The 26,316-nt window shown below is 45.4% G+C and overlaps 1 protein-coding gene across 1 annotated transcript in view; it reads left to right on the forward strand.

Moving 5' to 3' along the window:
- Positions 1 to 3,379: 3,379 nt before the first annotated feature.
- The window catches only part of SLC5A1 (solute carrier family 5 member 1), a 62,755-nt gene continuing 39,818 nt past the window's right edge, over positions 3,380 to 26,316 (forward strand). The window contains exons 1-2 of the mRNA XM_046639716.1: positions 3,380 to 3,703; positions 9,765 to 9,836. Of these exons, the coding sequence (XP_046495672.1) occupies positions 3,569 to 3,703; positions 9,765 to 9,836 (207 nt within the window). The 5' untranslated portion in view covers positions 3,380 to 3,568. The remainder of the gene's footprint in view (positions 3,704 to 9,764; positions 9,837 to 26,316) is intronic.

The raw sequence follows: 26,316 nt of genomic DNA on the forward strand, positions 1-26,316 counted from the left end.
TATATATATATATATCACATTTATCACAAATATATCACATTTTTTCAATCCATTTATCTGTCGATGGACACTTAAGTTGTTTCTCTATCTTCACTATTGTGAATGATGTTTCAATGAACATGAGAGTGCTGATATGTCTTTGAGACACTGATTTCATTTCCTTTGGATACATACCCAGAAGTGGATTGCTGGATCATATGGTAGTTCTATTTTTAATTTTCTGAGGAACCTCCATACTCTTTTTGTGGGTTAAAATTTTACTTTTAGAAGAGACCAATGATGAAAAGAAATTGCAAAAGGGTCTCAGGCAGCCTGGGGATGTCCACAGTGGAGAATTACTTGCTGATGACATGCTTTTTGTTTATTTTTAGCCCCAGCTGGTCGCTCTCTATACACTGTAGACACCCTCCCTCCTCCATGGGTGCCCTCTCCTGGTATGTCCCACTCCCACTGGCTCACTCCTTCTCTTTCAGGGCCCTGCTCAAACTAGACCTTCCCCGGGCCTTCCCTCAACCTTATCTCATCCCCAGGTCAAAATCCTTGCTAGCCGTTTGGAGTATCCGTGCTTCTCTTTCAAAGTGCATATCACAATTTTATAGGTATCTGTCTCATCTTTGTTGATGGTCTCTCTCCTCCACTGGCTTGGGAGCCCTGGGAGGGCAAGAACCCTGTGAGTCTTGTTCACAGCTGTATCCCCAGGGTTGGCGCACATGGCCTGGCACATAGAAGCTGCTGTTTTGAAAACTCATCTAGATTAAAGCCATCTCCAACTATTAAGAAGTAGTTTTCTTAATGACATTTTCTCAAGTCATTTTCTTAATGACAAAATGTTGGAACATACATATTTTCAAACTGGCAAGTAACAGACTTTTTTTTTGTTTTAACACCTTCTCTCCGGTTGGCAAAGGGAACAGCTTGCTCCAACACCTTCACTCTGCATGCTGGAAAATGCAAACAGTGCAGGGGAGCTTCTGGAATGGGGGAATGAAGGTTTCTCCTCAGCCTGTAATAAGGTACAAAATCTGCTGTAGCTAATGTTGGTCTTTACAGAGGAGAAAGTGCCAAGAAGCTGTAATTTTCCAAAGGCTTGCTGGTTTCCCATTGAGGAAGACACACCGTAAGAATAACATGGTCAATTCCCCGGGGAGTTTCTATCCTAATCTGCTGGGTAACTGCTTTGCTATCAAAGTTGTGGTTAAAGTCCTTTTGACATATTTTGTCACTCCCCAATAAGATATCCTGGGCCCAAAAGTCTCTCCTTACCGTGCTGCTCTTTTACTGTCACTGGAATGTTACCCACGCCCTCCATCTCACTTTTTGCATGACGTCTTACAGAAGCACTCAATCAGACTAATTTTACAAGGTGTCTGGCAAGCCGGAGAGAAGCTCAACTTGGCAGTGTTGGGAGAGCGATATATCTGGGTCTCAATTCTCCAGCACACATTTGCTTCTCTCCCAGGAGCTCGAGAGTCTATTTCTTGCTTTCCTTAGAGGCTCCTTTTGTGAACAGCTCCAGAGCTCTGGCTCATCTGCTACCAAAGACTCGCTAAAAACCCATATTACGAGCAATTCAAAGCATGAAATGAAAATTGATGCTTTCAACTTCTGTAACAAGGACAACAGGGAGCTGCCAGAGATTCTGAGTTCCTTTATTTTCCACCTCAGTTTTCAAGAATAGAGATACCAGCATGTTCTATGAGGAAAGAACGTGGACCGGGGCAAAGCATGCCTCCCTAAATTGGACCCCATTAAGGCAGAGCTTTTGCAGGAAAAGACAAATTTGGTAGCACTGTGTTCACAGCAAAAAGAAAACTTCAGACTCAACACTCACCAGAGCAAAGATGACAAACAACTCCCTGTATATAAAAGTGCATTAAAACAATGAATTGCTATGCTCTTGAGAAAAAAAAGAGAAACTGCTCTTTTGTTGCAAGAATGAATGAATGAATGAATGAATGGACTTTTTTGGTCTCTCCCTGCCTGCCATCCCTTCCCTTCTCTGGCCACTGAGGTTCTGCTGTCCTAGAAAGATCAAAGGACAGCTCTGTCCCTCTTTGAAGTCCTTTAGCACTTCCAGTCCTCCCTCCTGCTCACTTTTTGGGTTTGCTTGTTTCCACAGACTTCACTTTTGGAACTTGGCACGGGCTGGCTGCCTGCAGCTGGGCGATCAGGGCTGAACTTTTTTCCTGTGGGTGGGCTCACTTCTAGACCATACCAGAAGTTCCCTGAAGGCAGGGACTCTGCTTGGCCCAGAGCCAGGTGAAAATGCTTTGCTGGATGTGGGAATGAATGGTCATGGATGAAAGGCGAGTTGCTCCAAGCTGTGGCTAACGGCTGAACTCTAAGGCTTGGGAGGCATCCACAGCAAAGAGCCCCTGCTTCCAGGTTCCCCAGAAGAGGAATTCCCGCTCTCTCTGGGCAGGGATTATTACCGGCCCTGGACATAGCCTTACTACAGTTTATAGTCCTGGGATGGGTGGGGGGAAATGGACAAGACCTCAGCACTGAAGAGGCAGGAGGGGATTGGACCTCAGAGGCAGCAGGGTGTAAAGGGAATAGGCTGGGGGCATTCGGGCTGTGGAGGGTTGTCTGGTGGTGGGCAGGGAGGGCGTGAGGCAGAACAGCCTCCCAGCAGCGTTTGTGTGGTCCTTCCCCCTCCCTGCACCTCATCACTCAAACAAGGCTCCCCTCTCCAAAAGCAGTTCTGTGGCCTCTGGCCCCAGCCCCCTAGCGCATCCCCTAACCCTCCCTGAGCTGGGTCTGTGCTGGCCCAGGCTGCAGGGCCACCTCTGGCACTGGCTCACTGTGGGACCTTGGGTGAGTCAGGCCTCCTCTCTCAGCCTTCTCTGTTCTGAACCCCAACTTTCAGCTTAGACGCGTTTCCAGATGGGCCACCGAGTCCCTAGGAGGGGTCGGGGTCTGACGAGCTCCTTGGAAGGATTCTTGCCTACCACCTAGCTGTGATTTGGAGCCCTTTCGAGGAAGGTGCTGAATTTTGCCGGCAACATCCAACAACTTCAGGCCTTCCCCAGAGTGTTCTCCGTGGAGACCAAGAACTTGGCTGATTCCTGAGAACAGCCCTGAGCCCATTCTGCACACGGAGAAGCCAAGTCCACAGAGGGAGTGGATTGGGAGTGGGATTGGTCCAAGGGCAAGTGACCTGAAGCCTCTAGGCCGCTGGCCCCAGGCAGCCTGGTTCCTCAATGGAGCCGCCCCTGCTCCGTCCGTCCAGGGTGTGGCCTGGCTGTCGTGGCTGCCTGGCAGGGTGCCCGTTGCGGGAGCACAGCGGGCCTTTGTGCCAGGCGGGCACCACCCCCTGGCCGGCCCCTCCCCGCTCACGGGACAGTCCTTACCTGCTGGCCCGCGGCCGCCGCGCCAACAGGTCGGCGTGCTCCTCGTTCAGCGCTCTGCGTCCGGAGCTGCCCCCCGACGGCGCAGCGCAGGGGCCCCGCATCGCAGCCCAGCTGTCCGGACTTCGCGGGTCCCCTCCCCCGGGGCTGATCATTAACCAGGAGGCCGTATAAGGAACAAGTGGCCTGGGCGGGAGGGACGCATCGCCGCCGCCGCCATGGACAGCAGCACCTGGAGCCCCGGGACCGCCACCACCGCCGCGCCCCTCGCGTCCTATGAGCGCATCCGTAATGCGGCCGACATCTCTGTCATCGTCATCTACTTCGTGGTGGTGATGGCTGTCGGGCTGTGGGTATGTGGGGCTCCTGGGACGCGGGCTGAGGGGGCGAGAGCTACCGGGAGGGACGAGGGGGGCGCACGGAGGACCGGGAGCCTCAGTGAGCTGCGAGGAGGGGAGAGCGGGCTTAAGGGTCTGTGGATAAGAGTGGAAATGACTTGGAAGCGCTTGAGAGGAGTTCAGGGGGCACAGTGTGAGATGCGGGGTGGGCAAGCAACGACAAGCAGAAGTGTGAGGGGCGCCGAAGGGAGCCGGCTAGCTAGGCCCACGGAGGGTACCTCGGACCTGTAAGCAGAGGAGAGCGGGAGAGTGCAGAGACTGCGGCAGGGTGTGAGGGGCAGCAGAGGGCCAGCTTGGAGCTGCAGGGAGGGTCCCCCGGTTTGAGAGATGAGCCCTGAAGAGGTGACTACTGTCCCGCCTCTTTGTCATCCAGTTGTGGATGGAAAAGAAACAGTGTAGAATGGGAGAAGCAGAAGCCTCTGCCAGCTGCAGGTGCTGTGGGGCAGCCCAAGGTGGGGGCAATGCCCGGTGTCCCCTTCCTGGGAAATGCTGACCTGAAGGCCTTGTGTCCTGGGATCACAGGGGCTGGAGCGAGTTAGAGTTGGGAAAGCTGGGTCATGAAGGAGGAGGAGGAAGACTGGAGCGTGGCCTGGTGCTGGGAAGAGGGAAATGCCTATGGCTCCCCTTTGGGACTCTGGGGACACACCAAACCAGAGGAACTTGTTCTTAGCAGCCTGGAATTTGGAAATTTCACTTATGACAGACTCTGGCACACCCAGCAACTGGAAGAGATGTTTTAAATGTGCAAATATTCCAGCCACTCTCAAAGGCTGTTGTTGGGGTGACCAGCCAGGAGGCTGCGGTGCCAACAGATGGTTGTATCGAACTCTTTTGACTTAGTGGAGAGGAGAGTGGACATTAACCCTTCCATGGCCACAGAGTTTTTTCAAGGGTAAAAGGAAGTGTCCATTTTTGTTTTTTTAAGGAATTGTAGAAACCAGATGTGATTGAAAGTTTCCTCAAGTGTCACAAGAGATTGGTGTGGCTGCTTCTTTCTCAATACTCTCAGCTTCCCACATGTAGTGGAAATTGTCCAACCAGGAGCCGGGATTCTCGAGTTTAGTACAGGCTTTGACGTGGTTCCGGCCATGCGACCTTGGGTAATTCTCCTCAGCCTCAGTTTACTCAGGTGTGAAATAGGTACAATCTTACCTATATTTATGACTCCCCAAGGTTGTGAGGATGGGCAGAGATGAATTTGAAAGCTCTTTATGGACTTTAGGAATCTTTTTTTATACTATTATCATTTGCCCTCCAGGGTATGAGCCAGGCCCTGAGTTATTTTTGTCCTTTTAAGTAAAACGGGCAAAAGTGGTCAGCTGGGTAGGACATCGTCGCAAAAAGCCACAAGACAGAGAAGGCAGGAGTGCTAGTCCCCATTTTACAGAAGAGGAACCTGAAGCCTCGTACGGTTGTGGTTTGCCTAAGCTTACAACTCATGGATCGTTCCTGGGACTCGGGTCTCTGGACTCTTCCACAATACCAGGAGCTTTGCCACCTTGCCCGCCTTCCTCCCCCGGCCCCACTCCAGCTTATAAGTGCTGGAGCTGAGATGTGAATCCATCATTTGCAAGCTGCGCTGTACTGCCTGTTTCCCAGACAATCGCTGATAATCTCTGTACCCTTATCCAATCTCATTCTAGCCTTGCCGATTATGGTGTTTACACTTTTCAAATATCTGTGAATCAGTATCACTTGTCCTGTTAAATGCTACTTAATGAGCCTGCTAGTATTTGTCTAGATTTAATCTTCCCCCATTAGTCAGTGCCTCTGCACCCTGATCATTCAAGGGGCTGGATTTCTTCCAGTTGACATTCCTCTTTTTTCTATTGGAGCATCAAGAGTGGCTTGGTTCAGGGTCAGGCATCCTGACCTCTGCATGATCTCTGGGCTGCACAGAGAACACGGTCTAGGCTCACTGGGCTTCCCCAACTTAGAAAAAACATCCACAGCCAATGGCCGCCTGTCACCATCCCCATCTCTTCCAACATTATTTTGTTCTGTTTCACCCTTTTCTAATGCTGCCTCATCCAATCACATTTGCATTGAGTTTATAACTTCTTCAGAGTCTGTTTCCATTTTTCATTCACTGCCTCTCAGTTTGCTTCTTAGGGGTTTCATCTCCCTTTAGGCTAATCTATGACTTTATTCTTTCTGGAAGATTTCATTAAGCTAATCTGAAACCCTGTATGCCAGGGCTTGTTAAACTACGGCCATGGCCAAATCTGGCCCAAGCCTGTTTTTGTATGGCCCACGAGTTAAGAATGTTTTTTACAATTTTAAGGGGTAGTGAAAAAGAAAATAAACAAGAAAAGCATGAGGCAGAGATTGTATGTATCCCACAAAACCTAAAAGTACTTATTATCTGGTCCTTTTTCTTTACAGGAAAAATTTACTGACCCTGCCTTCTGTAATCTTTGCACTAAGAGCATCATTGGATGCCTGAGTAGGAATGGCTGATGGGATAGCCCAACCTTCCCATTTTACAGATTAGGATCAGAAATGGTGTCCGGAAGTCACTCAGATGCATCAGCACCAGAGCTGGACTAGAACCCAGGTCTCATGATACCAAAGACAATGCTCTTTCCACTATCTTACCTTTCTCCCTCCCTAACACACTGTCCTTTCTGGGAATACCCTCTCCAAGGTCTTTCCCCTGACCTGCGTTGCTGTGACAGTGTCCTGCTGGTGCCGAATTCCTCACATGTTTTCATAAAGTGAGGGCCTAAAGTTTATCAAGTTCAACCCTCTTCACCCTATGCTTGAGTCTTATCTTTATACCACTTGACAAAATCATCTTGACAAGTTGTCAACAGCCTTCACTTGAATACTTCCAGCAGAAACTCTCCCCAGTGGATTTCCATCTCTGGACAGCTCCAGTAGTGAGGAAATTCTTCCTGGTACTGAGCTCAGAGCTGACATCCCGGAGCTTCTCCCGTTGTGTCTGGTTGTGCCTTATGCAGACCACACTGAGCAAGTCTGTCCCCCCTTTACATATCAGAACACGATATGCCACACCTGAGTCTTCTCTTCTCCAGGCCCAACATCCCCAGTTTCTTAAGCTTCAAACCAAGGTCTGAAGTGCCTTCCTTTTGCTCAATATTTTTATTCCGTTGAGAAAAAAATATGTGGGTCAGTAATTGTGCTTCTTTTGCCTCTGCGGCTTACAATTGTGAAATCATTCTCTTCTAGTTGCAGGGTGGACAGGCAAATTTAATGCCTTGGTTCACAAGGTGGGCTCTGGAACTTTCCTTTTTTCTGAGCATCCCTTGCTCATGGAGATAGTGTCTTTCTATTTGTAGAGTGTGAACAGCAGGGAAGGAGGAGGCAGGGTACATGAGCTGCAATGCATGCCTCAGACAGCACGTATTGAGTGTTGCTGACAGACTGCAGAGTGCCTGCCTGGAGGGGTACTGCTCATTTCCAGGAGTGTTCAGGGTGGGACATGGGCGAGAAGTGGAGGCAGAGGGCACTGTGAAACGCATTCATCTGACTTTTTATTAAATGTGCACCATGCATAAGGCATTATACTCAGCATTATTATGAGGGATTAAAAATTTGTAAAACGATTACCACAATCAAGCTGATTAACATTTCCATCACCTCACATGGTTACAGTTTTTCTTTTTGTGATGAGAACACTTAACATCTATTCTCTTAGCAAATTTAACAATACAGTATTATGAACTACAGTCACCATGCCATACATTAGATCTTTAGATTTTATTCCTCTCATAATGGAAACTTTGTACCTTTTAACCAACATCTATTTCCGGCAACCCCCAGCCCCCGGCAGAGAACACGATGCAGTCTAACAGAACAGAAGCCAAAAATATAATGATGTGCACCTGAAATTTACACAATGCTATAAACCAATGTGACTTCAATAAAAGAATGAATATGTATTTGAAAACATCACATATATACCTTAAACGTATATAATTTTTATTTGTCAAATATACCTTAACAAAGCTGGAAAAAATTTGTAATATGGTAATGCAAAGTAAAAAATTTGTAAGGGCTGTGAATGAGGTATAGACCAAGTTCACTGGTTGTTCAAAGGAGAGATGGATAATTTTGTTGGGGGGCGCAGAAGGAGGCCATCGGTGAGGAGGGAGCTTCCGTCGCGGAGTGTCAGGTGAGGTTTCAGGAGGAAGGTGGCATTTGAGTGGCCTTGAAGGATGGGTATGCAGTGTCTGGGCTTGCAGAGATGAGGGGATCAATATGCGGAAGAGGAAAAGGCCCAGTGTAGACACACCTCTCCTCACCTTTTGTCCATCACGGACATCATTCCTGAATTATCCAGCTTCCCTCTCTAGTCTCTGTCCTCACTTCTTCCTCCAAGCTCTTCATTTCTGAAACCAATTTGGAAATGTTGTATCTGGGCTCCAAACCCACTTTTCCTGTCCCTCCAACCCTCCTGGGGGTGTCATCCTGCTTCAACTTCAGAATGACCTTCAGAATGGCCTCTCCCTGGCTAGCTGCTGGAGCCTGAGTCCTTGGGACTTATTTCTGTTTCAGCCCTGGCTACCTTGTCTGCTCCTTGGGTCTGTTGGTCCTCTTGTTATTCCCAGAAAAACCACTACAGAGATCCTCAGAGTATGTCCTATGGGAGGGAGGACCCTGCCAAGAGTCCAGAAAGATCCTAGCCACACTCTCCTTGGCACTCCCTAGCACACAGGGGTGCTCAGCAAATCTCTGTTGATTGTTTGGATGCGTGAATGGCCCTGCTTCCTAAAGGACTAAGTCCAGTACATCTGTGCTGTCTGAGCACCCAGCAGTGTGCTCTCTGTAGCAGACATGTTTGCTGAATGAATGGTGAGTTTCTAAATGCCTGAAATGTCACCATCAGAGGTTAAGTCCTTTGGACCAGTGATGCTCTTCACCCTCAGGGGTCACCTATGAAAACACAGACACCTCTGACAGGGCTAAGCCTTTATCAGCCATTAGCATTTTCAGGGAGATTAGTAAGCATCAGCTAAGGGAAGGCCATCGTTAGAGAGAGGAAGGGGGAAGGAGGCGGGGGGGCAGAGATACTGTCCGTGTTTTTTGGTAGAGGACTGGACCTGGGCCTGAGCTGGACCAGGAATAAGCTCAAGGTTCAGAGGCAACATTCCAAGGGCTGGTGGTCATTTATTGAAAATATATGTCCTTCTTCTCATAAGCCTTCGGTGGTTCCCTACTGCCTATAGAATAAAGCCTATACTTTTTAGCCTGGCATTTGAGGGTCTGTAGTCAGCCCCCACTTCTAACTACTCTCCCCATTTATACCTCTCAGCCAGGTCACCAGGTAATACTGTTCACGGTTCCTTCCCTCCCCAGACCGGTGAAGTTCCACTTCTGGGTCATCGCTCCTGCTGTTCATGCAGTCTGAAGTATCCTGTCCTTCTTTTCTCCAACTAATAAATCCCACTCTTTCTTTAAGACTTGCTAAAATACTGCCCCCTCTGTGAAGCCTTTCCTGACACCCTAGTCAGAAAGAATCCTCTCCTTCTTCTGTCTTCATCATCATAATCATTCCTCAGTATTCATAATATATTGAAAAGTAATTTTTACCTCAAGCTCCTACCTATATCCCAAGAAAGTTTTGAGTTGAGTTTCATGTTCAGTCTTTTATGTAATATTTAGTACCAAGGCTGTGCACTATAGTATTTTTCTTCTTTTTGTTTTAGATATAATTCATGTACTGTATGAGGCTTTTAAAAAGCATGATATTTCCCTAGGTACCTTCAGTATGCTTGTAAAAAAGGCATAAAAAGTTCCTTTTCCCTTTATTTATCAGATGAACAGATGTAGGAGGAGTGACTTGCTCAAAGCCATGCCTTAAGCTCATTGCAGAGCTAACACTAGGGCATCTGAGTATACTGGAGCTCCAGGGGAGTAAGGAATGGGAAGTGTTTCGGAAAGTGAAGTAGATAGAAGAAAGTGTGGGTACGGTGTGTGTGGGTACATTCTGTTGGCAGGCAAGGTCACTCTGTTCCCGTTTTCTATTAAATTTTTGCCTCTTCCTCCTCAGGCTATGTTTTCCACCAACCGTGGGACTGTTGGAGGCTTCTTCCTCGCAGGACGAAATATGGTGTGGTGGCCGGTAAGTTTTCTCTGAAATACTATTTGCTTAACTGTGATATTCCCCACAGGAGGCCATTTTCTTCTCGGTTTTGGGTGGTGGTGATTCTTCCCTCTTGCCTTAGATCCCTGATAGTGGGTCTCCTGCTCACTAGGTCTCCTGGGCCCCTTTAATCTCTTGTGATAAGGAAATAGCCTTTAAATAAATAATGCTTGGAATCCTTTAAGGGATAAATAGAGGAAAAGACTACACAAGGCGGGCAGTATGGAGAGGCAAAAAAAAAAAACCCACCTGGACCGACGTGGTCTGGGCGAACTTGAGCTTTTGCAAAGTGGAGATGGTAATATTTACCTTCCAGAGTGTTATGAGAAGTGGAGACCACTTATGGGGTGGAAACTCAATAAACAGTAGCTCTTTTGCTACCTTTTTGCTACTTTAAGTCCCACGGAAGACTATCTGTCCTACCTCGGGAGCCTAATGCAGTGCCTGACACTCAGGAGGCCCTCAATAGATGCCTGTAGACTGGATGGAGGAAGAGGCTTCTACTGTTCCCAATTACAGTTCTCCTCATGTCTTGGTAGACTTTGTATTTTGTATATTTGAGAGGTGTTTCCCCTGACCCTTGTACATGGGCAGCACTATCCCAATCAAAGGACATGTGCATGGGGGGATGAGAAGCTGGGAGGTCTCTTTCATCCTGTCAGCACAGGGTTCTGGCTGGTTTATCAGTTCGGTTCAATGACCATTTCTATCCAGAGTTCTCACGGAAACAACTGGTTGACCAAACTGACCAAATTGTGCAATTCCTTGGGCTTAAGATCCAAGCAAGACAGGCTGGTGAAAGAGGTGGGTAATGAAGCATACATACAATGAGAAAACAGTGACAGCTATGAGTTGATTGGAGGAAGCAAGAAAGTAAAGACTGTCGCTGTCATATACATATCACAGGGAGAAGTTATGAGGAAATCACGCCACCTCCTGCAGTTGGCCTTTGATCAGCTATTTTGGGACGGATTTTAGTAACCGGAATCTTCATAGTTGCTTGGGTTATCCCTGAAGTCATTTCTGCTTTATCTTTAAGGTGGCCAAGAATACTGGGTAGATGCTGATTTCCATAGTGGGTCCCTCATGGTGATCTCTCCTGATACATTTTATCTTCTCATGCTTTTGATTTTGGTGCTGTCCTAAAAGCTGGTATTGAATAGACAGCTCTGATCACAAAGTTCAAGGTAAGGCTGGGGTGGTCCCTCTAGAACTGCACTATGCAATATGATAGCCACTAATCACACTGGCTATTTAAGTTGAAATTAAAGTTAGATAAATTAAAAATTTCTTTCCTCAGACGTGCTAGTCATATTTCAAGTGCTTAATAGCTACATGTGGATAGTGGCTAACATATTGAACAGTGCAGATCTAGAACATTTCCATCATCATAGAAAGTTCTCTTGGGCAGTACTGCTGTACAGATTTCAGAGCCAAGGCTGTCATGAAATCTCAGTGGATTTGAGATTTGCTGAACTGGAGAACTGAATAGGACCTTGAAGTTTACTTTAGTTGTTTTGAAAACAACCCGCCCTCCACCCCATTTAATGCTCCAGTGCCCCCTACAGTAAACCTGCCAAGTGCTCGTCTGGCCTCAGTTTGCACCCAGCCGCCTTGTCTCTCCCTCTCCACATCACTATGACAAGAAATTCATATCTCTTCATGTAAAATTTCTAAGGCTGATTTACTAGGGGTAAGACCTCAGCTTCTAATCTCGGGGGGTGGGGTGGAGAAACCTGCAAGAGGGGGAGGCATAGGGCAGAACCACCCTTAGGAGACATGCATTTTGGGCTAGGCCTGGGAACACATCACATCTTAATCAGCGATAATGCCTGTCTTCCTGATGGCGCCCAGGTCTGAGACTGGGCTGAGAGTTGGTTGATGAGAGGAATTAGCTCCACCCAAAGCAGGTAGGATTCAGTGGTTCATGTGGGGTTTCCTGTGAGTGGTGTTTTTCTTACTCATGTCTCAGTGTTGGATTATTATAAGCAGCAGAGAAACATGGCATCACTCTTTTATGCAGAAGTCACTGCTTCCTTGATGAGGCTGAAATTTGACTTTTCTTCCTCCAGTAGTTTCCATCCAAGGCTTCATGAGATTACATTCATGGTTTCTAAACCTGCCTATGTGTGAGAATCACCTGGGTGTGCTTTCTGAAAATATAGATTCCTGGGCCTCACTCTAGCCCTACTAAATGAAAAAACCTTGGAAGAGGGACCTAGGAATCTGCATTTTTAAAAAGCTTCCCAGATGCTTTTGAGGATCAGGCAGGTTTGATAATTACTGGTTTGGGTAGACTCTTATCCCTCTGGTCAGATTTATTGAAAACATCACCATCTGTTAGGGATGCTGGAAAGAGGGATTGTTGAATGGGGAAACAACAATCTCTAGGTTTCTCTCAACTCTGAGAATGCTCTAATTCAAGAAGATTCTATGGCAGAATGAGCATGGGCTTTGAAGTCAGCATACCTGACCTGCCCCATTTACTAGTTGTGTGACTCTGAGCAAGTTACTGAATGTCCCTGAGCTCCAATTTCTACGTCTATAAAAAGGGAGAATAATCCCTACTCTTGAGGGTTCTTGTCGGCATTAAATGAGAAAATGCGTGTACAGCACTCAGCACTGTGCTTGGCAAGTGCTCAATAAATGGGAACGTTAAGGAATGGAGGGAAGGTCAGGAGTACCAAGGAACCTCCTGTTGGCGTCTGTCTGGTGCACAGCACCCAGTCGTGCCCAGTAAATGGAAGCTAGCCTTTCCGTGATGCTGTTGCGGCCGCTTCACTTAATTTAACTTTCAGATTGACTGTGTGAATAAATGAACATGATTTATATGTATATTTATTTATACTACTGTAAATCATCAATTCCAGCTACACATTGACCCCTTTTTAACATCTCTGAAATTGGCTTGTGTGTTATAGTCAAACAGGGGCATGCTATAGTTTAAATGGCAATGTTTTTTCATTCATCGTGCTATGTAGTTGGTATTTTAGACTCAGTAAAGTATGGTTATAAAATAGCGGTTTTTGAAAATGTGTTCACTATGACCCTTAGATGCTGCAGAAATGCTCTGGGGCTGCCCTCGTCCTCCTTCTCAGCAACTCAACCTTTATTTATTTTATATAAGGACAGTCTGCCGAGATTTTGTTTGAGAACAAGATTCTGCTGACTTACAAAGTTTAAAAAACTGCTAACTTAAAAGAAAAATAAGCATGATGATTTCCATTCTAAAATTTAAAATGGTTTTAAAACACTACTGCAATTCACCCTTGAAAGAAAGAGTTGAAGGAAAACATGGCATGCAAGAAAATGCAAATCTCAGTACTTTCCAAAATTGGAAAATAGTTTAAACTGTATCAAACATTTCTAAATTTCCCTTTGTATTAAAATACAAAGTCATTTCAGGCCTGTCCACCAGGAAGTTCATAACTGGAATATCAGTTCTCAAATGTGCTGGCCCCAGTAGAACATCACAGGGTCACAGGCTCTTCAGAGCTGACGTTTCTCTCAGCCTGTTGACTGCAGCAGAAACCCTCCAGTGGGCCCCTTTACTCCCTCCATCTTCCTTTAGTCCCTTTTCTTTGTGCTGTAGGAGGAGTGAGCCACCAGAGAGGCTTTGGGAAGCGAGTGGTAATGGATTTTAGGAGGGGAGGACTTGTGTTGACCTTGGGTTGATCCGCCTGAGGCCTGGAGGGTTGAGTAGTCACCAATGAGAAAAGCAGGAGGAAATCAGAGCTTGTAAGGTCTAAAAGGAGATTGGACAGAGGAGAGGCCAGTTGGGGGCATTCCTGGAGACTTTGGGGACTTTGACAGGAGCAGTTGTTACCTGTAACAGGTGAAGATCCAGGAGCTCTGGAAAAAGACTCCATTCCTAAAAGGTTAATGAGGCCAAGAGAGGGAAATAGTTTGTGCCTTGGGCTGGGGAGAGAAGTGAGCGACAATTGGAGAGGAGGAGCCAGGACTCCAGGGCTGGGTTACAAGAGGAGTCAGCTTACATAGGTAGGCAGGAGAGAGGCCTCCAGAAGCCTGAGTCATGGAGGAGGCAAGCCAAGCCAACTGAGTAACGTGAAACCATGAAGCTATACCTTTCATAACTGTGGGTTGCTTGGTGGCCCAGAATTCCCTTTTGTATGGCACCGTGGTTTGGCATCTTTAACAAGCAGCTGCCTATGAGCTGTGTTGTAATGATTATTTGGGGATATGGGAGATGAGAAAGCAGGAATGTGAGGTTTGAGGGGGAAATCCCCCACTCCCTGGCTAGTGGTAGCAGAAATTACTTAGGGAGGCAGGGTCCCAGGTACACCGTCCAGTGGAGGACTCTTGTTTTGGAGTAGAGTTTGGTCACACCTGCCAGAGCTAGCTCTGTGGGAGCAGCGGGGTGCAATGGAGCTGAGCCAACCCTTCCACAAACCCCTGTAATGCAGAAGTTAGCATTCCAAAAGGAGTGGGAACTGGGAACCCCACAAGGAACCTAAGGACTTGGCTTGTCCCAGTTTTGTGACATTGGGCACATCATTAACCTCTAGGAGCCTCAGAGAGTCTCCTCTGTAATGGGAGACAGTCAGATGGAGGATCTGAAAGGCTCTTCCAGAACTAAAATTCTAAGATTCCACACCACAGAGGAAGGAAGAAATAGGACGAAATGAGTGTGGGCGTGCTAGCCAGTCCATCGCCAATGAGGGTCTTGAAAATGGAACCACTGTGTTCTCTCAATAGCCACAGTTCCTTTCCTTTCTCTAATATTAGAGAATCATCAGAGAGGAGTATATCATAGTGGTTTAGGGCAAGGGTTGACAAACTTTCTCTGTAAAGGGCCAGATAATAAGTATTTTTGGCTTCACAGGCTATCTGATCTTTGTTACAACTACTCAACTCTGTTGTAGTCGCATGAAATCAGCTGTGGACAATACATAAATGGATGGGTGTGGCTGTGTTTCAATAAAACTTTTTTTACAGAAACAGGCAGAGGGCCAGATTTGGCCTGGAGGCCCTAGTTTGTTGACCCCTTGTTCAGGCCTGGTCTCTAGAGTTGGGCTGCTTGGGTTCGAATCCGGCCTCTGCCCCTTACTAGCTGTGTAACCCTATTTGAGTTACTAAACATCTCTTTGCTTTACATTTGTTATCTCTATAATGGGGATAACAGTACTTACCCAAGGTTGTTGTGAGGATACATACAATCTCAGAACAGTGCCTGTCACACAGTAAACTCTCAGGTTTAGGTCTTCTTCTCCTTTTTTCAGCTGGAATCTTTTGCAGGACTATCACATCACTTATCTGATTGAATCTTCAGTGATCCAGCAAGAATGATGATTAACCCCATGGGTTGCCCAAGTTCACACAAGATAATGACAGAGCTAGGACTCTCTCTGTTCTTCCGGTTATTCAGATCTCTTTCTCCTTATCCTTTGAGACGGAAATTTATGAGACCAATGGGTATGGTCTAAAGGTTTATCTGAAAACCAAGAAATTCTTTTTTAGGGCTGACCAGAGACCCTGATAGAAATTTTCCCCGAGGAAAGAGGGCAGCTTCTCATACTTCTCAAGCTATCTTGAGTAAAATCTTCTGATTTTATCTTTAAGTCTCTAAAACCCAATGATCAGATCAAAGTTCAGCCACTTAGGATGCTACCAGAGTGGCCCACGGGAGTCCTGGAAAAGCCTGGCAGGCCTGAGACCTCAGTGGGAACTCATGAATGAGAGAGGAAGAACGTGAACTGGGTGAATGGACACAGGAGAGGCAGAGAGCTCCCCAAGGGAGCAAGGCTTAGAAAGAAGTCAGACGGAAGATGCACAGCCTGGGTGAAAGTGACCGTCAGGTCCATTGGCCCTCTCTTCCTGCTCTGATTGCTTTCCACCTGCATGTATCTATCTGTGCTCTCCTTTATCCCAGTGTCCAGTGATGAGGGCTGAGTCTGTGTTTTTCTTAATCTTTTTTAAAAAATCTCTTCTAACATCTAGTACAGGGCCTTGCATCTAGTAGGCACTTGACAAATACGTGCTGAATTAAAGAAATGGGAGGGAGAAGAGGGACATGTCCCTAGACCCTCATGCTACACTGCCTTGTTGATGTCACCTGGGACGTCAATCTGTTATTCTGCAGTGTCCTCACAGTGTAGGTAGTGGTAAGAGTTCAGGAGGTTAGGAGGGTGCTGGGTCTGAGTAAAAGCCTGCCTCCAGCAGTGGTCCATTTTTCTTATTTCTAGGTACAGAGAAAATTTTTTTTCTTTAGGTTTCTTTTTCAGACTCATGGTAGTAAAACCGGGAAAGCAAGCCTGGGCTCAATCAGAGTGCCCAATTACAGCCCATATTAGACTCCTTGGTGAAGTCTGGGGTTGCCATGCTTCTTCACTATCTCAAACATTTGGTTTTTCTCAGTTTGAGTCAAGATTTTGCAAAACTTGGCAGTTCCCTTAGATGTGTATCTCCTTTCTGGTGAGAGTTTTTTTTGCTTAGTATGCCAGTTGCTGCCTTGCTCTTAAACGACCCATTCCCTCTCCTCGTCTCCTCCCTTTCCTCTTCCTTCTTCCTCCTCTTTCTTCTCTCCTTCCTCCTTCTCCTCTTCCTCCTCTCTGCTCTCCTCCTTTCTCCCTCTCCCCCTCATTCTTTTCTCTATTTCTTTTTGGTGGGGCCATTTCCCTCCCATTCTTCATGGCTTAGTCTCCTCTGAGGAGTTTCTCTGATTAATGTGTAGCCACTCACCACCCCATCCATGTATTCTGTGTGTTCCTAGGCATCAGTTGATTGGTATGTAGCCAAGTTCCTGTCATCTAGCTTGTACCTAAGTTCCTGCCTGCTCCTTTCCCTCTGGCTTTCTTCCTAGTATTTTCTAACACATTAGCACTTCTGCAGGCAGAGAAAGGAGAAAGTAAATTATGCTCAATATTTCTAGTTGGTTGAAGTCAGAAGAGTGCTGAAATGACTGGTTAAGATGAAGTCCTTGGATTATTCATGTTAGAAATGTTTCTGGGCCTTTCCTGTCTACCATTGGCACGACACATTTTAAGTCAGCTGCAGCCATATGTGTCTTTTTGGGTTAATTTTGTATTAGGGAGGTGTTTTAGAGTTGGGGTTAAGAGCATGGACTCTGGAGCCAGGCTGCCATGGTTTGAACCTCAGCTTCACTCATTCCTAGTTTTGTGGCCTTGGGTGAGTTACTTAATCTCTCTGTGCCTCAGTTTCCTCAGTTGAAAAATAGAGATCATAGCACCTGTCTCACAGAGTTGTTTTGAGGATTAATTTACTTAATACGTGTGAATCTCTTAGAACAGTATATAGTTAGTACCACCCAAGTTGGCTATTCTTCTTATCATCATCATCATCATCATTATTATTGTATCTCATCTCCAGATCCTCCTCCTTAAACTGTGAATTTGATAATTTATCTATTTATGCATTTCTCTTCTTTCATTCTACATCTACATGTTGATGACCTACTATGTGCCATATTCTGTGTTAGGTGCTGGCATATATTTGTGTGTGTGTGTGTGTGTGACACACACATTCTTACAAAATATATCTAAAATTACAAATATTGGTAAGTGTTAAGCAGGAAATGTATTTGAGTCAAGGGTGGGAGGGATGGAGAGGGGTCTTTCTTAATCTACCTAAGAGAATCAGGGAAAGCGTTTCTGAGGATTGAGCATTTAGATTGAGACCTAAAGGACCAGAGGGAGGCATCCACGTGAAGATTGGGGGAAGAACAATCCAAGCAGAAGGAACAGAATGGTCAAAGGCCTGAGGCAAGGAGAAGCTTGGGGTACTTGAGGGGTACTAAAAGGGGGCCAGCATGGGGGAGAGATTGTACATATCGATCAGGTCCTTTGGGTAAGGGCCCTGAGTTGTTGAGGATCCCAAGGATGAGCCCATCTGAATTGCTGGGAGGGTCGGTCTCCAGTCTTCTTGACCTATAAATGCTGACAGAAGACCTCATCTGCCCTTTGTGCCAACAACCTGTGGGGAAATGCCAGCTTTGGCAGTTATTTCCTGATTTCCTGCCCTTTTGGTTCTTGGGGCAAAAAGAGATGTTCATGAAGATAATGAATGAAAGGCACCCATTGTCCATGGAGGACGTGAGCTGACGTAAACAGAGATTATGATGACTCTGGAGCAAGGCCTGTGTCTAAATATTAACAGAGTCTCAGAAATAAAATATTCTGAATATATGAGCCCTACCTTCTCTTCTGTCCCCAGCCAGGAACTATGATCCCTGAGAGATGGCAAGGGTCAAAGATTAAACCTTTCCAAGCTTCCCCAATGGAAAGCTACTTTATGAAGGGAATCAAGATCCCTATTCAGATTAGAGACTGAGTCCCCAGAGGATGAGGGAGGAATCTAAAATACGAGTGTGATGCAGAGGTGCACATGCTGTTCATGAATTTACAGTGAGATGGGTAGGGGGCTCTGACCCCACTGTGCCCCTTCAGGGAAGTGTGGTGCTGTGGCTTCCCCTTCTGTCCTGTGGATGTCAGTCATGTTTGGCTCTGGGACCTTGGGCAGATCACATCACTGCTCTGGTCCTCAGTCTTCTCATCCATAAAATAAAGATGAGAATGATACCTACCTCACAGACTGTTGTGAACACAAAATAAGATAAAGTGAATGAAATGCCTGGCCCCACACTTGGCTTAAAGGAGGCACTGTAAAAATCAATCATTCTCTCTCCTTCCCTTATTCTTCCAGGATGGGGCTCTCAAAGTGTGCTGCCCACACCAGTAGGATCACCAAGACAGGGGATCTTGTTAGACGCGCAAAATTTCCAGCCCCAGTCCAGACCTACTGCATCAGAAACTTGAAGGGATGGGGCTCAGCAATCTGTGGTTTAACAAGCCCTGCAGGTGATTCTAATCAGGGTGGACCAATTTAGCAAATGAAACTACAGGATGGCCAGTTAAATCTGAATTTCAGACAGTGAACACTTCTTTAGAATGAATACGTCTCATGTGATATTGGGACATACTTTTACTAAAAATGTATTTGTTTATTTGAAATTCAGATTTAGCTGGGCATCCTGTATTTTAACTCCAGATTCTGATGCCTGCTAAAGTTTGAGAACCACCGTGTGAGGATATCTCAAGGGAGGCATCTAGCACAGAGAAAGAATGGAGAGGAGACCCTGGGATATCTTGGTGTCATTCCTTAAAGGAAGACAGAAGCTGGGAGCAGAAAGCCACCTCTAGAGCTCCGGACATTCTGGGAATTATGGTCCATTAACAAAGAAAGTGGCTTTCTGAAATACATTTTCTCTTTGAGCTGTGAAGATCTTGCTCCCTCCAAGAGAAAACAACCACACTGTCTCTTTCAGGAAATTCAGGGCACTCCGTAAAAACATGGGCTGTGTAAAAGCGTCATTGATATTTCTTCAGGATAGCGTGCCTTTGTGGGGCAAAACTTTCTTAGAGGTTTCTCACATTTGTCACCTCATTTACCCCTTGTGAGGTAGGTGAAGAAGGACTCTTTGGTTTATAGCGGAGGAAATTGAGTCTCAAGGCAGTAAATTGACGGGCTCAAGTTCACGTAATTTGCTCTGGCAGAGCAAAGATTAGAACCAGGTCGAAAGTCTCCCAGTTTGCTTAGAAGGAGGAGAAGAGAGTGAGGTAGACACCATTCAATCATGCTTTCAGATACAATTATTGATACAGAGTGCCTTTTCCAAATACATTATCTGCATCTGATGGTGAAGCTAGAAAGACACACACAGCAATTGTCTGTTGCCTTAGGCAATTCTTGACTCCTGGATCAGTGTCCTGAGTGTCCACATGCTATCTTACTTTCCTAAGGGTGTGGCAGTAAAGATAAAATTAATGTGTACACTTGAATCACTTTCTTCCTCTGAACTATAATTTTGTTTTCATTTGAAAATGACGTGGTTGACTGTAATCATTTTCCAGGTAATTCCAGTTCTAACATCAGATGACTGGGTTAAGATGTCTGTTTCTAATTTCTGTTACACAAAACATAATTTTTAGTTAGCATTCAATGACACTTTCATGTCTTTTTCTACATCTCCTCACAATAAACACTTAACTTCCCTGCATGCTTTATTCTCAGATCTCAGGCTCTGCGAGTGAATCTGAGACAGCTCTGGAATTGTTGCTCTTTATTGTTAAAGGTTTTAAAGAATTGTATTCTGCTTATAAATTACACAAACTCATTTGGAAAAATTGGAAAAGTATAAAAAATACAAAAACACACTCACTGTTTTCTCTTCCAAAGATAACCACTGTTAAATTTGGAGAGATATATATCCAATATGTATACTTATATATAAAATTTTGGGGGATCATATGATAAATAAGCTTGTATGCTATTTTTTTATTTGGCATTTTATCATGGTCACCTCCTCATGTCATAACAAGCTCTTCAAAGGTATAATTTTAATGGCTGTATAATATTCAATCTTAAGTATGTGCCTTAATTTATTCAGTCATTTTCCTATTATTGGACATTTATGTTATTTCCAACTTTCCTATGTTGTAAGTAATATGGCAATGAACATTCTAGTGAAATCCTTGTATATAAAACTTTGTCTTCTTTTCTGATACTTTGCTTAAGAGAGTCCTAAAAGTAGGATAGTATGGTGGAAGGAGAGGAGATTTTGATATGTACCAAGAAACTGCTTTCCAGAATTACTTTTCTATCAGAAATATATGGGAGAGACTATTTACTTGCCATCACCAAGTATTATCACTTAAAAAGTTTTGCCTGTGTGATGGACTAACCCACAAAGTCTGATCCCCCTTGAGGTCTTGTTCTTACTAACACTGAATGTACAGGTCACCATATTGACATCTCAGAGCAGTTCATAGTCTCTAGGGTGCTCCACTGTTCTTATGGGCCCCTTCTTGGCCTGGCTAGCCGGCTTTATTGCCTCTTGCTCAGGAAATAGTGGTCCTTGGTGTGTCTCCGTGAAGAGTGCTGACTCCATGCAGCCGGGAGGAACAAATGCAACGCTGAGGCATTCAGTAACCATGGTTCCTGTTGTTTCTCCAAGAGGAGAGTCTAAGGATTTGGTATCACTCACTCACTCACCCACTCAGCAAACTTTTATTGCGTGCTTCCCGTGTGCAAAGAAAGTCCTGTGCTAAGTGGAAGCAGAAATGCTCTTTGAGGGCTAGAAGATATCTATCTGCGCACTTGTGCAGAAACAGTTAACAGCATGGGGCATGACATGCACCAGGAGAGTGAAACAGATGACACAGGTGGGAGATCACAGGAGGAGGAGGTCAGTTCTGGATGATGTCAGTGGAGAGATGGGACTGGCTTCCTTTTGAAGACTGGGGCAGTGATTTTGTAGGCAGAGCTTGATGGAGAGGGAGTTCCAAGCAGGTAGAAATGGCATAAATAAAAGCAGGAGGCAGAAAAGCCAGAGCATATCTAGAAGACTGAGTCAGTGTGGTTTAGCCGGAGCACAGGGGACCTGAAAGGGCTTCGAGATACTGCTGGGTGTGGAGAAGGAGGAGGGGGCTGGATTGTGGAGACCCTTGAGGGCATGTAATTCCTCTTCCTAGTTTCAGGCTATGGCAGAGGAATCCTCTTGTCATCAAGATTTATTGCCTCTGCTGGTTGAGGTCACCTTCTGGGAACTCTTATAACCCCATCTCTGGAGATAAAGTGTCTGTGGAAGGATTTCCCACAATGCCTTTGGCTTCTGTGGATTTCCATTTGAAACGTCTCAATCAGTTTGCTATGGCGTGAGGATATTCTGGAAGTCTTTATTCGACTGAGCCCAGCAGTTCCAGGGATTCATCGGTGAGATTGGTCAAAACTTCTTGCAGTCCATGTGCTGCATGTTGGCATGTGGTTGAAGTGACAGTGTCTCCTACTCGGTAGCAGGAGTGCCATGGTAATGGACCTTTAAAACTCAGGAGATGAAGTAGGGGACTTCGGAGAGAGAACCTCTTTCGCCTAAACTTTTTGTCCTCCACATCTTAGCATCCCAATTTTGTAGTTAGTCACTACGCTTCTATTCCTGAGGTCAAAATAAGTTTAAGGAGGAAATAGTGACTTTCAGTATAGTCTAGGGCAGGCCTGTAAAACTTTATTGTGCATAAGAATCACCTGGAGAGCTTGTTACTCTAATTCAGAAGGTCTGGGGAGGAGCTGGGGCGGGACAGAGGATTTGCGTTTCTCACAAGCTCCCCGGTGAAGCTGATGCTCCTGGCTCACTGAACACTCTGTGAGTAGCATTGGATCACGGAGCCCATTTCTAAGGCCAAGTTAAGCGCTGAAGGAGTGATCATTAAATAGACTAATGTCCGCCTTTCATTCGAGAGTTAGATCCCATCCTTGCTAGCTTCTGACTTCTGACTTTAATAGGTGGTAGGAAGAAATGAATTCAGCCAGATGTTTTCATTTGTGGTTTTAGTAGTTTTCCCTTTAGAGAAGGCTTGTGGGAAAACATCAAATTTGTGCCAAACCCTGGAAGAATTGAAGTAAAAAAATTTTAAGTGATAGAGCCACTGTATTGTTAAGGCAAACCAAATTGGTATTATCAGAAATCCAAATTGCAATGAGAGGAAATCTGTCCTTATTTAATAGTCCAAATAATTTAGAGGCTCATTCTCTTGTGGTGACAGGAATTAGAGGGACTGGCTTAGTTCTCACCACTGCCAAGGACCCATAGATGAGTGGCAGGTTTAAAAGACAATTTGGGGGGCTGGCCCTGTCGCTATGGTTAAAGTTCTGCACTCTCTGCTTTGGTGGCCTGGGGTTCGTGGGTTCGGATCCTGGGTGTGGACCTACTCCACTCATCAGCCATGCTATGGAGGCATCCCACGTATACAGTAGGGGAGGATTGGCACAGATGTTAGCTCAGGGCTAATCTTCCTCACCAAAAAAAAAAAAAAAAAAGAATTTGAAGCCACTTGATGTTAAAACCAGATGAGAAATCAAGAAGGACTGCCTGCCTGCTTCACTCTGGAAAGCCCTGCTTCACTCTGAGGCCCACTTGAGGACACAGAGCGGGCTGAGGGCGGCAGAGAGCAGCAAGGATGGTGAGATTCAAGTCCATGGCCCGTGAGGAGCAGACACATGAGAAAAGGAAGCTTAGCCTGGGTTCGCAGTCCCTGTCCTCAGATGTTGGAAGGGCTGGCTTGCAGGAGAGAGATTTGACTTGTTCTATATCACTTCAGACGGCAGAAGTAGGACCAATGGGGAGATTTCAGCTCAAGGTAAAGAAGGACTTTGTCACCGTTAGAGTTGTTCCTTTATGGATTCAGCTGCCTCGTAAGGTGGGGAATTCTCTGCCACTAGAGGGATGCATCCAGAAGCTGACCATCACTTGGAGCGTGTTGCAGAGGGGACTCAAGCTGTGACATCTATGGGTCCCTCCAGCTCTGGAGGATTTTATGATTCTATAATTTCTCCATATGTTTCCCTTCCTGCTAACTTTCTAGGATAGGAAGTTTAGGCAGGAAAACGTGATTGTGAATTCCCTAAAGTCAAAGGAAAACATAATCTTTTTGCCTTTGTGACATGACATTATGTTATTTCCCCAGTTACCATGTTATCAAATCTGTTGGGTTTGGTCAGACCAAGCTGTGCAAAGCTCATCTTGCACAGTGACAGCAAAACTATCCAAATAGTTGTCATGCTTCTTGAGCCCCATCAGGGGATGAGGAAGGTTTAGAAAGAGGTTAGTCAGAAGCAAGGTCAAGCTAGGGGAAATTTTGGATGAAGTCTAAATCCCAACCTCAGAAGGAATGTGGAAGGAAATTACAGAGAAGGCCATGATGATTCATGTCACTGGGTCACTCCCTAGATGCCATGATTCCCAAATGGGTATGAACGTGGGTGAGGAGTGAGGAGTGGACAGAGAGAGTGTTTGGGAAATCAGAGCGATGAAAGCATCGTTAATGAGCTCCAGGGAGAGGAAGGGCAGTGTAGGTCATATAAAGCAATGGTGTCTATATTAGCCTGCTTGGGCTGCCATAACAAAATAGTATAGACTAGCTGGCTTGAACAACAGAAATCAATTTTCCCACAGTTCTGGAAGCTAGAAAGTCAAGTTTAATGTGCTGTCAGGGTTGGTTTCTGTGAGCTTTCTCTTCCTGGCTTGTAGATGGCTGCCTTCTCTCTGTGTCCTCACATGAGCTCTACTCTGTGCGCGTGTGGAGGGAGAGGGAGATCTGTGGAGTCTCTTTCTCTTCTCATAAGGACCAGTCCTATCAGATTAGGGCCTCAACCTTGTGACCTAATTTAACCTTAATTGCCTTCCTAAAGACCCTCTCTCTAAATACAATCACAGTGGGGGCTAGGGCTTCGACATAAGAATTTTCGGGGAACACAATTCAGATCAAAATAGCGTCCACGGTAGTTCTTGTGAATTGTTTTTGAGGGTGAAGTGATTGTCCTCTTGGAGGAGAGGAAGGACACTGGTTGAGGGCCAGCTGAGTGTCAGTCATTACTGCTTCATAATCTCATTTGACTCCTGTCATGAGAGGAGATTGAAGCTTGCAGATGTTATGGTCACCCAGATAGTAAGCGGTCAAGAAAGCATTCAAAGTCTAAGTTTTAAGCTCATGCTGTCTTCTCACTGGAGGGGACTTTAACTTGAAATCTTGCTGAATTCCTAGGACTAAGTCTTTAAACTTGGAGATGCCAGGAAGACTGTTGGCAGGCCCATTTTGGGGGTCCGAGAAGGTCTTTGAATAGGGAAGTAACTTAATCAGAGTTGTGCTTTGGAGAGGTAACAGGCCATGTGAGTGGTGGGTGACTGGAGATCATCTAGAAGCCTGCTGCCATGGTCTTGTTAAGAGGTATGATAGTCTGCACAAGAGCGATATAAAAAGTGCTAGATGCCCATGACATTGTGAAGGCGGAGTCACAGTTTTGGTAAATGACTGAGTGCAGGCCATAGGGTTAAGGGAGGGAGTCTAAGATGTGGCCAAGGTGAGCAACTGGGAGAACAGTAGTGCTCCTGCAGAAGGGAATTGAACCTGTGCCAAGGACATTCTAGAATCCTCAAAGGTCTCCTGGCTCTCATTCCATCAGATGGTGAGGGGGTATCTCAGGAAAGCCTGCAACTGCTTAAAGTCCAATGTCCCCATTTGGGGGGATGTTGGAGAGGACCTCTTGAACTTCAGGGTTAATCTAATGTGGTTAATCATTACTGGTAATTATGTCCATAATAGTAGAACATTAGGCTTAATAATTTATCAAGTGAGACATGATAAATGAAAAGATAACGGCTCAGGAGAGGCAGGCTACATGCAGAAAAGAAATTTGATTAAAAGTGGATTGTTATCCCCACCAAGCTTTGAGGAGAAAGAGATAGATATCTCTAAGCAGCCTGCTTGTCTCCCAGTTTACCCTTCTTTTTTTGGAACTTGCAAAGCATTTTAATGTTTATGCTATAATGAGGACGAGATGTAGTCTGGAGCAATAGAACTTTTCACACCATGAGAATTCCACTTATAGTCAGAGACATGGTAATTTACATCTTTATGCAAAGTTTGCTGGGTCCTATTCTTTTAACTGGTGGTCTGTCAGTTAGGATTTGGTGCTCTCATTGCTGCAGGACGAGTTTATTTCTCAGTCAGGGAACCACACCACCCATCTGTCGGTTGTCATACTGTGGTGGCTGTGAAAGCTATGCCACTAGTATTTCAAATACCAGCAGGGTCACCCAAGGTGGACAGGTTTCACTGGAGCTTCTAGACTAAGGCAGACTAGGAAGAAGGACCTGGCTACCCACTTCTGAAAAAATTGGCCGTGAAAACCTTATGAATTGCAGCGGAGCATTGTCTGATATTGCGCCAGAAGATGAGAGGATGGTGCAAAAAGACTGGACAGGGTTCTGCTCTGCTGTACACAGGGCTGCTGGGAGTCAGAATCCACTCAACAGCACTAACAACAAATTCTTTTAACAAAGACAAACATCCTTATGTTGTACAAGGCAGTTTAGAGTACAGATACCAAAAGATTGAAACTCTAAACAGCATGGTACTGGTACAAAAACAGGTCCACAGATCAATGGAACAGAATTGAAAGCCCAGAGATAAAACCACACATCTATGGACAGCTAATCTTCGACAAAGGAGCAGAGGGCCTACAATGGAGAAAAGAAAGTCTCTTCAACAAATGGTGCTGGGAAAACTGGACAGCCACATGCAAAAGATTGAAAATTGACCATTCTTTTTCACCACACACCAAAATAAACTCAAAATGGATCAAAGACCTAAAGATTAGGCCTGAGACAATAAGTCTTTTGGAAGAGAATATAGGCAGTACACTCTTTGACATCAGTTTCAAAAGAATCTTTTCGGACACTGTAACTCCTCAGTTGAGGGAAACAATAGAAAGAATAAACAAATGGGACTTCATCAGACTAAAGAGCTTCTTCAAGGCAAGGGAAAACAGAATTGAAACAAAAAAACAGCTCACTAATTGGGAAAAAATATTTACAAGCCACTTATCCGACAAAGGGTTAATCTCCATAATATACAAAGAACTCACACTG

Source organism: Equus quagga, chromosome 15 (assembly GCF_021613505.1).
Source record: "Equus quagga isolate Etosha38 chromosome 15, UCLA_HA_Equagga_1.0, whole genome shotgun sequence".
In the NCBI taxonomy this organism is placed as follows: domain Eukaryota; kingdom Metazoa; phylum Chordata; class Mammalia; order Perissodactyla; family Equidae; genus Equus; species Equus quagga.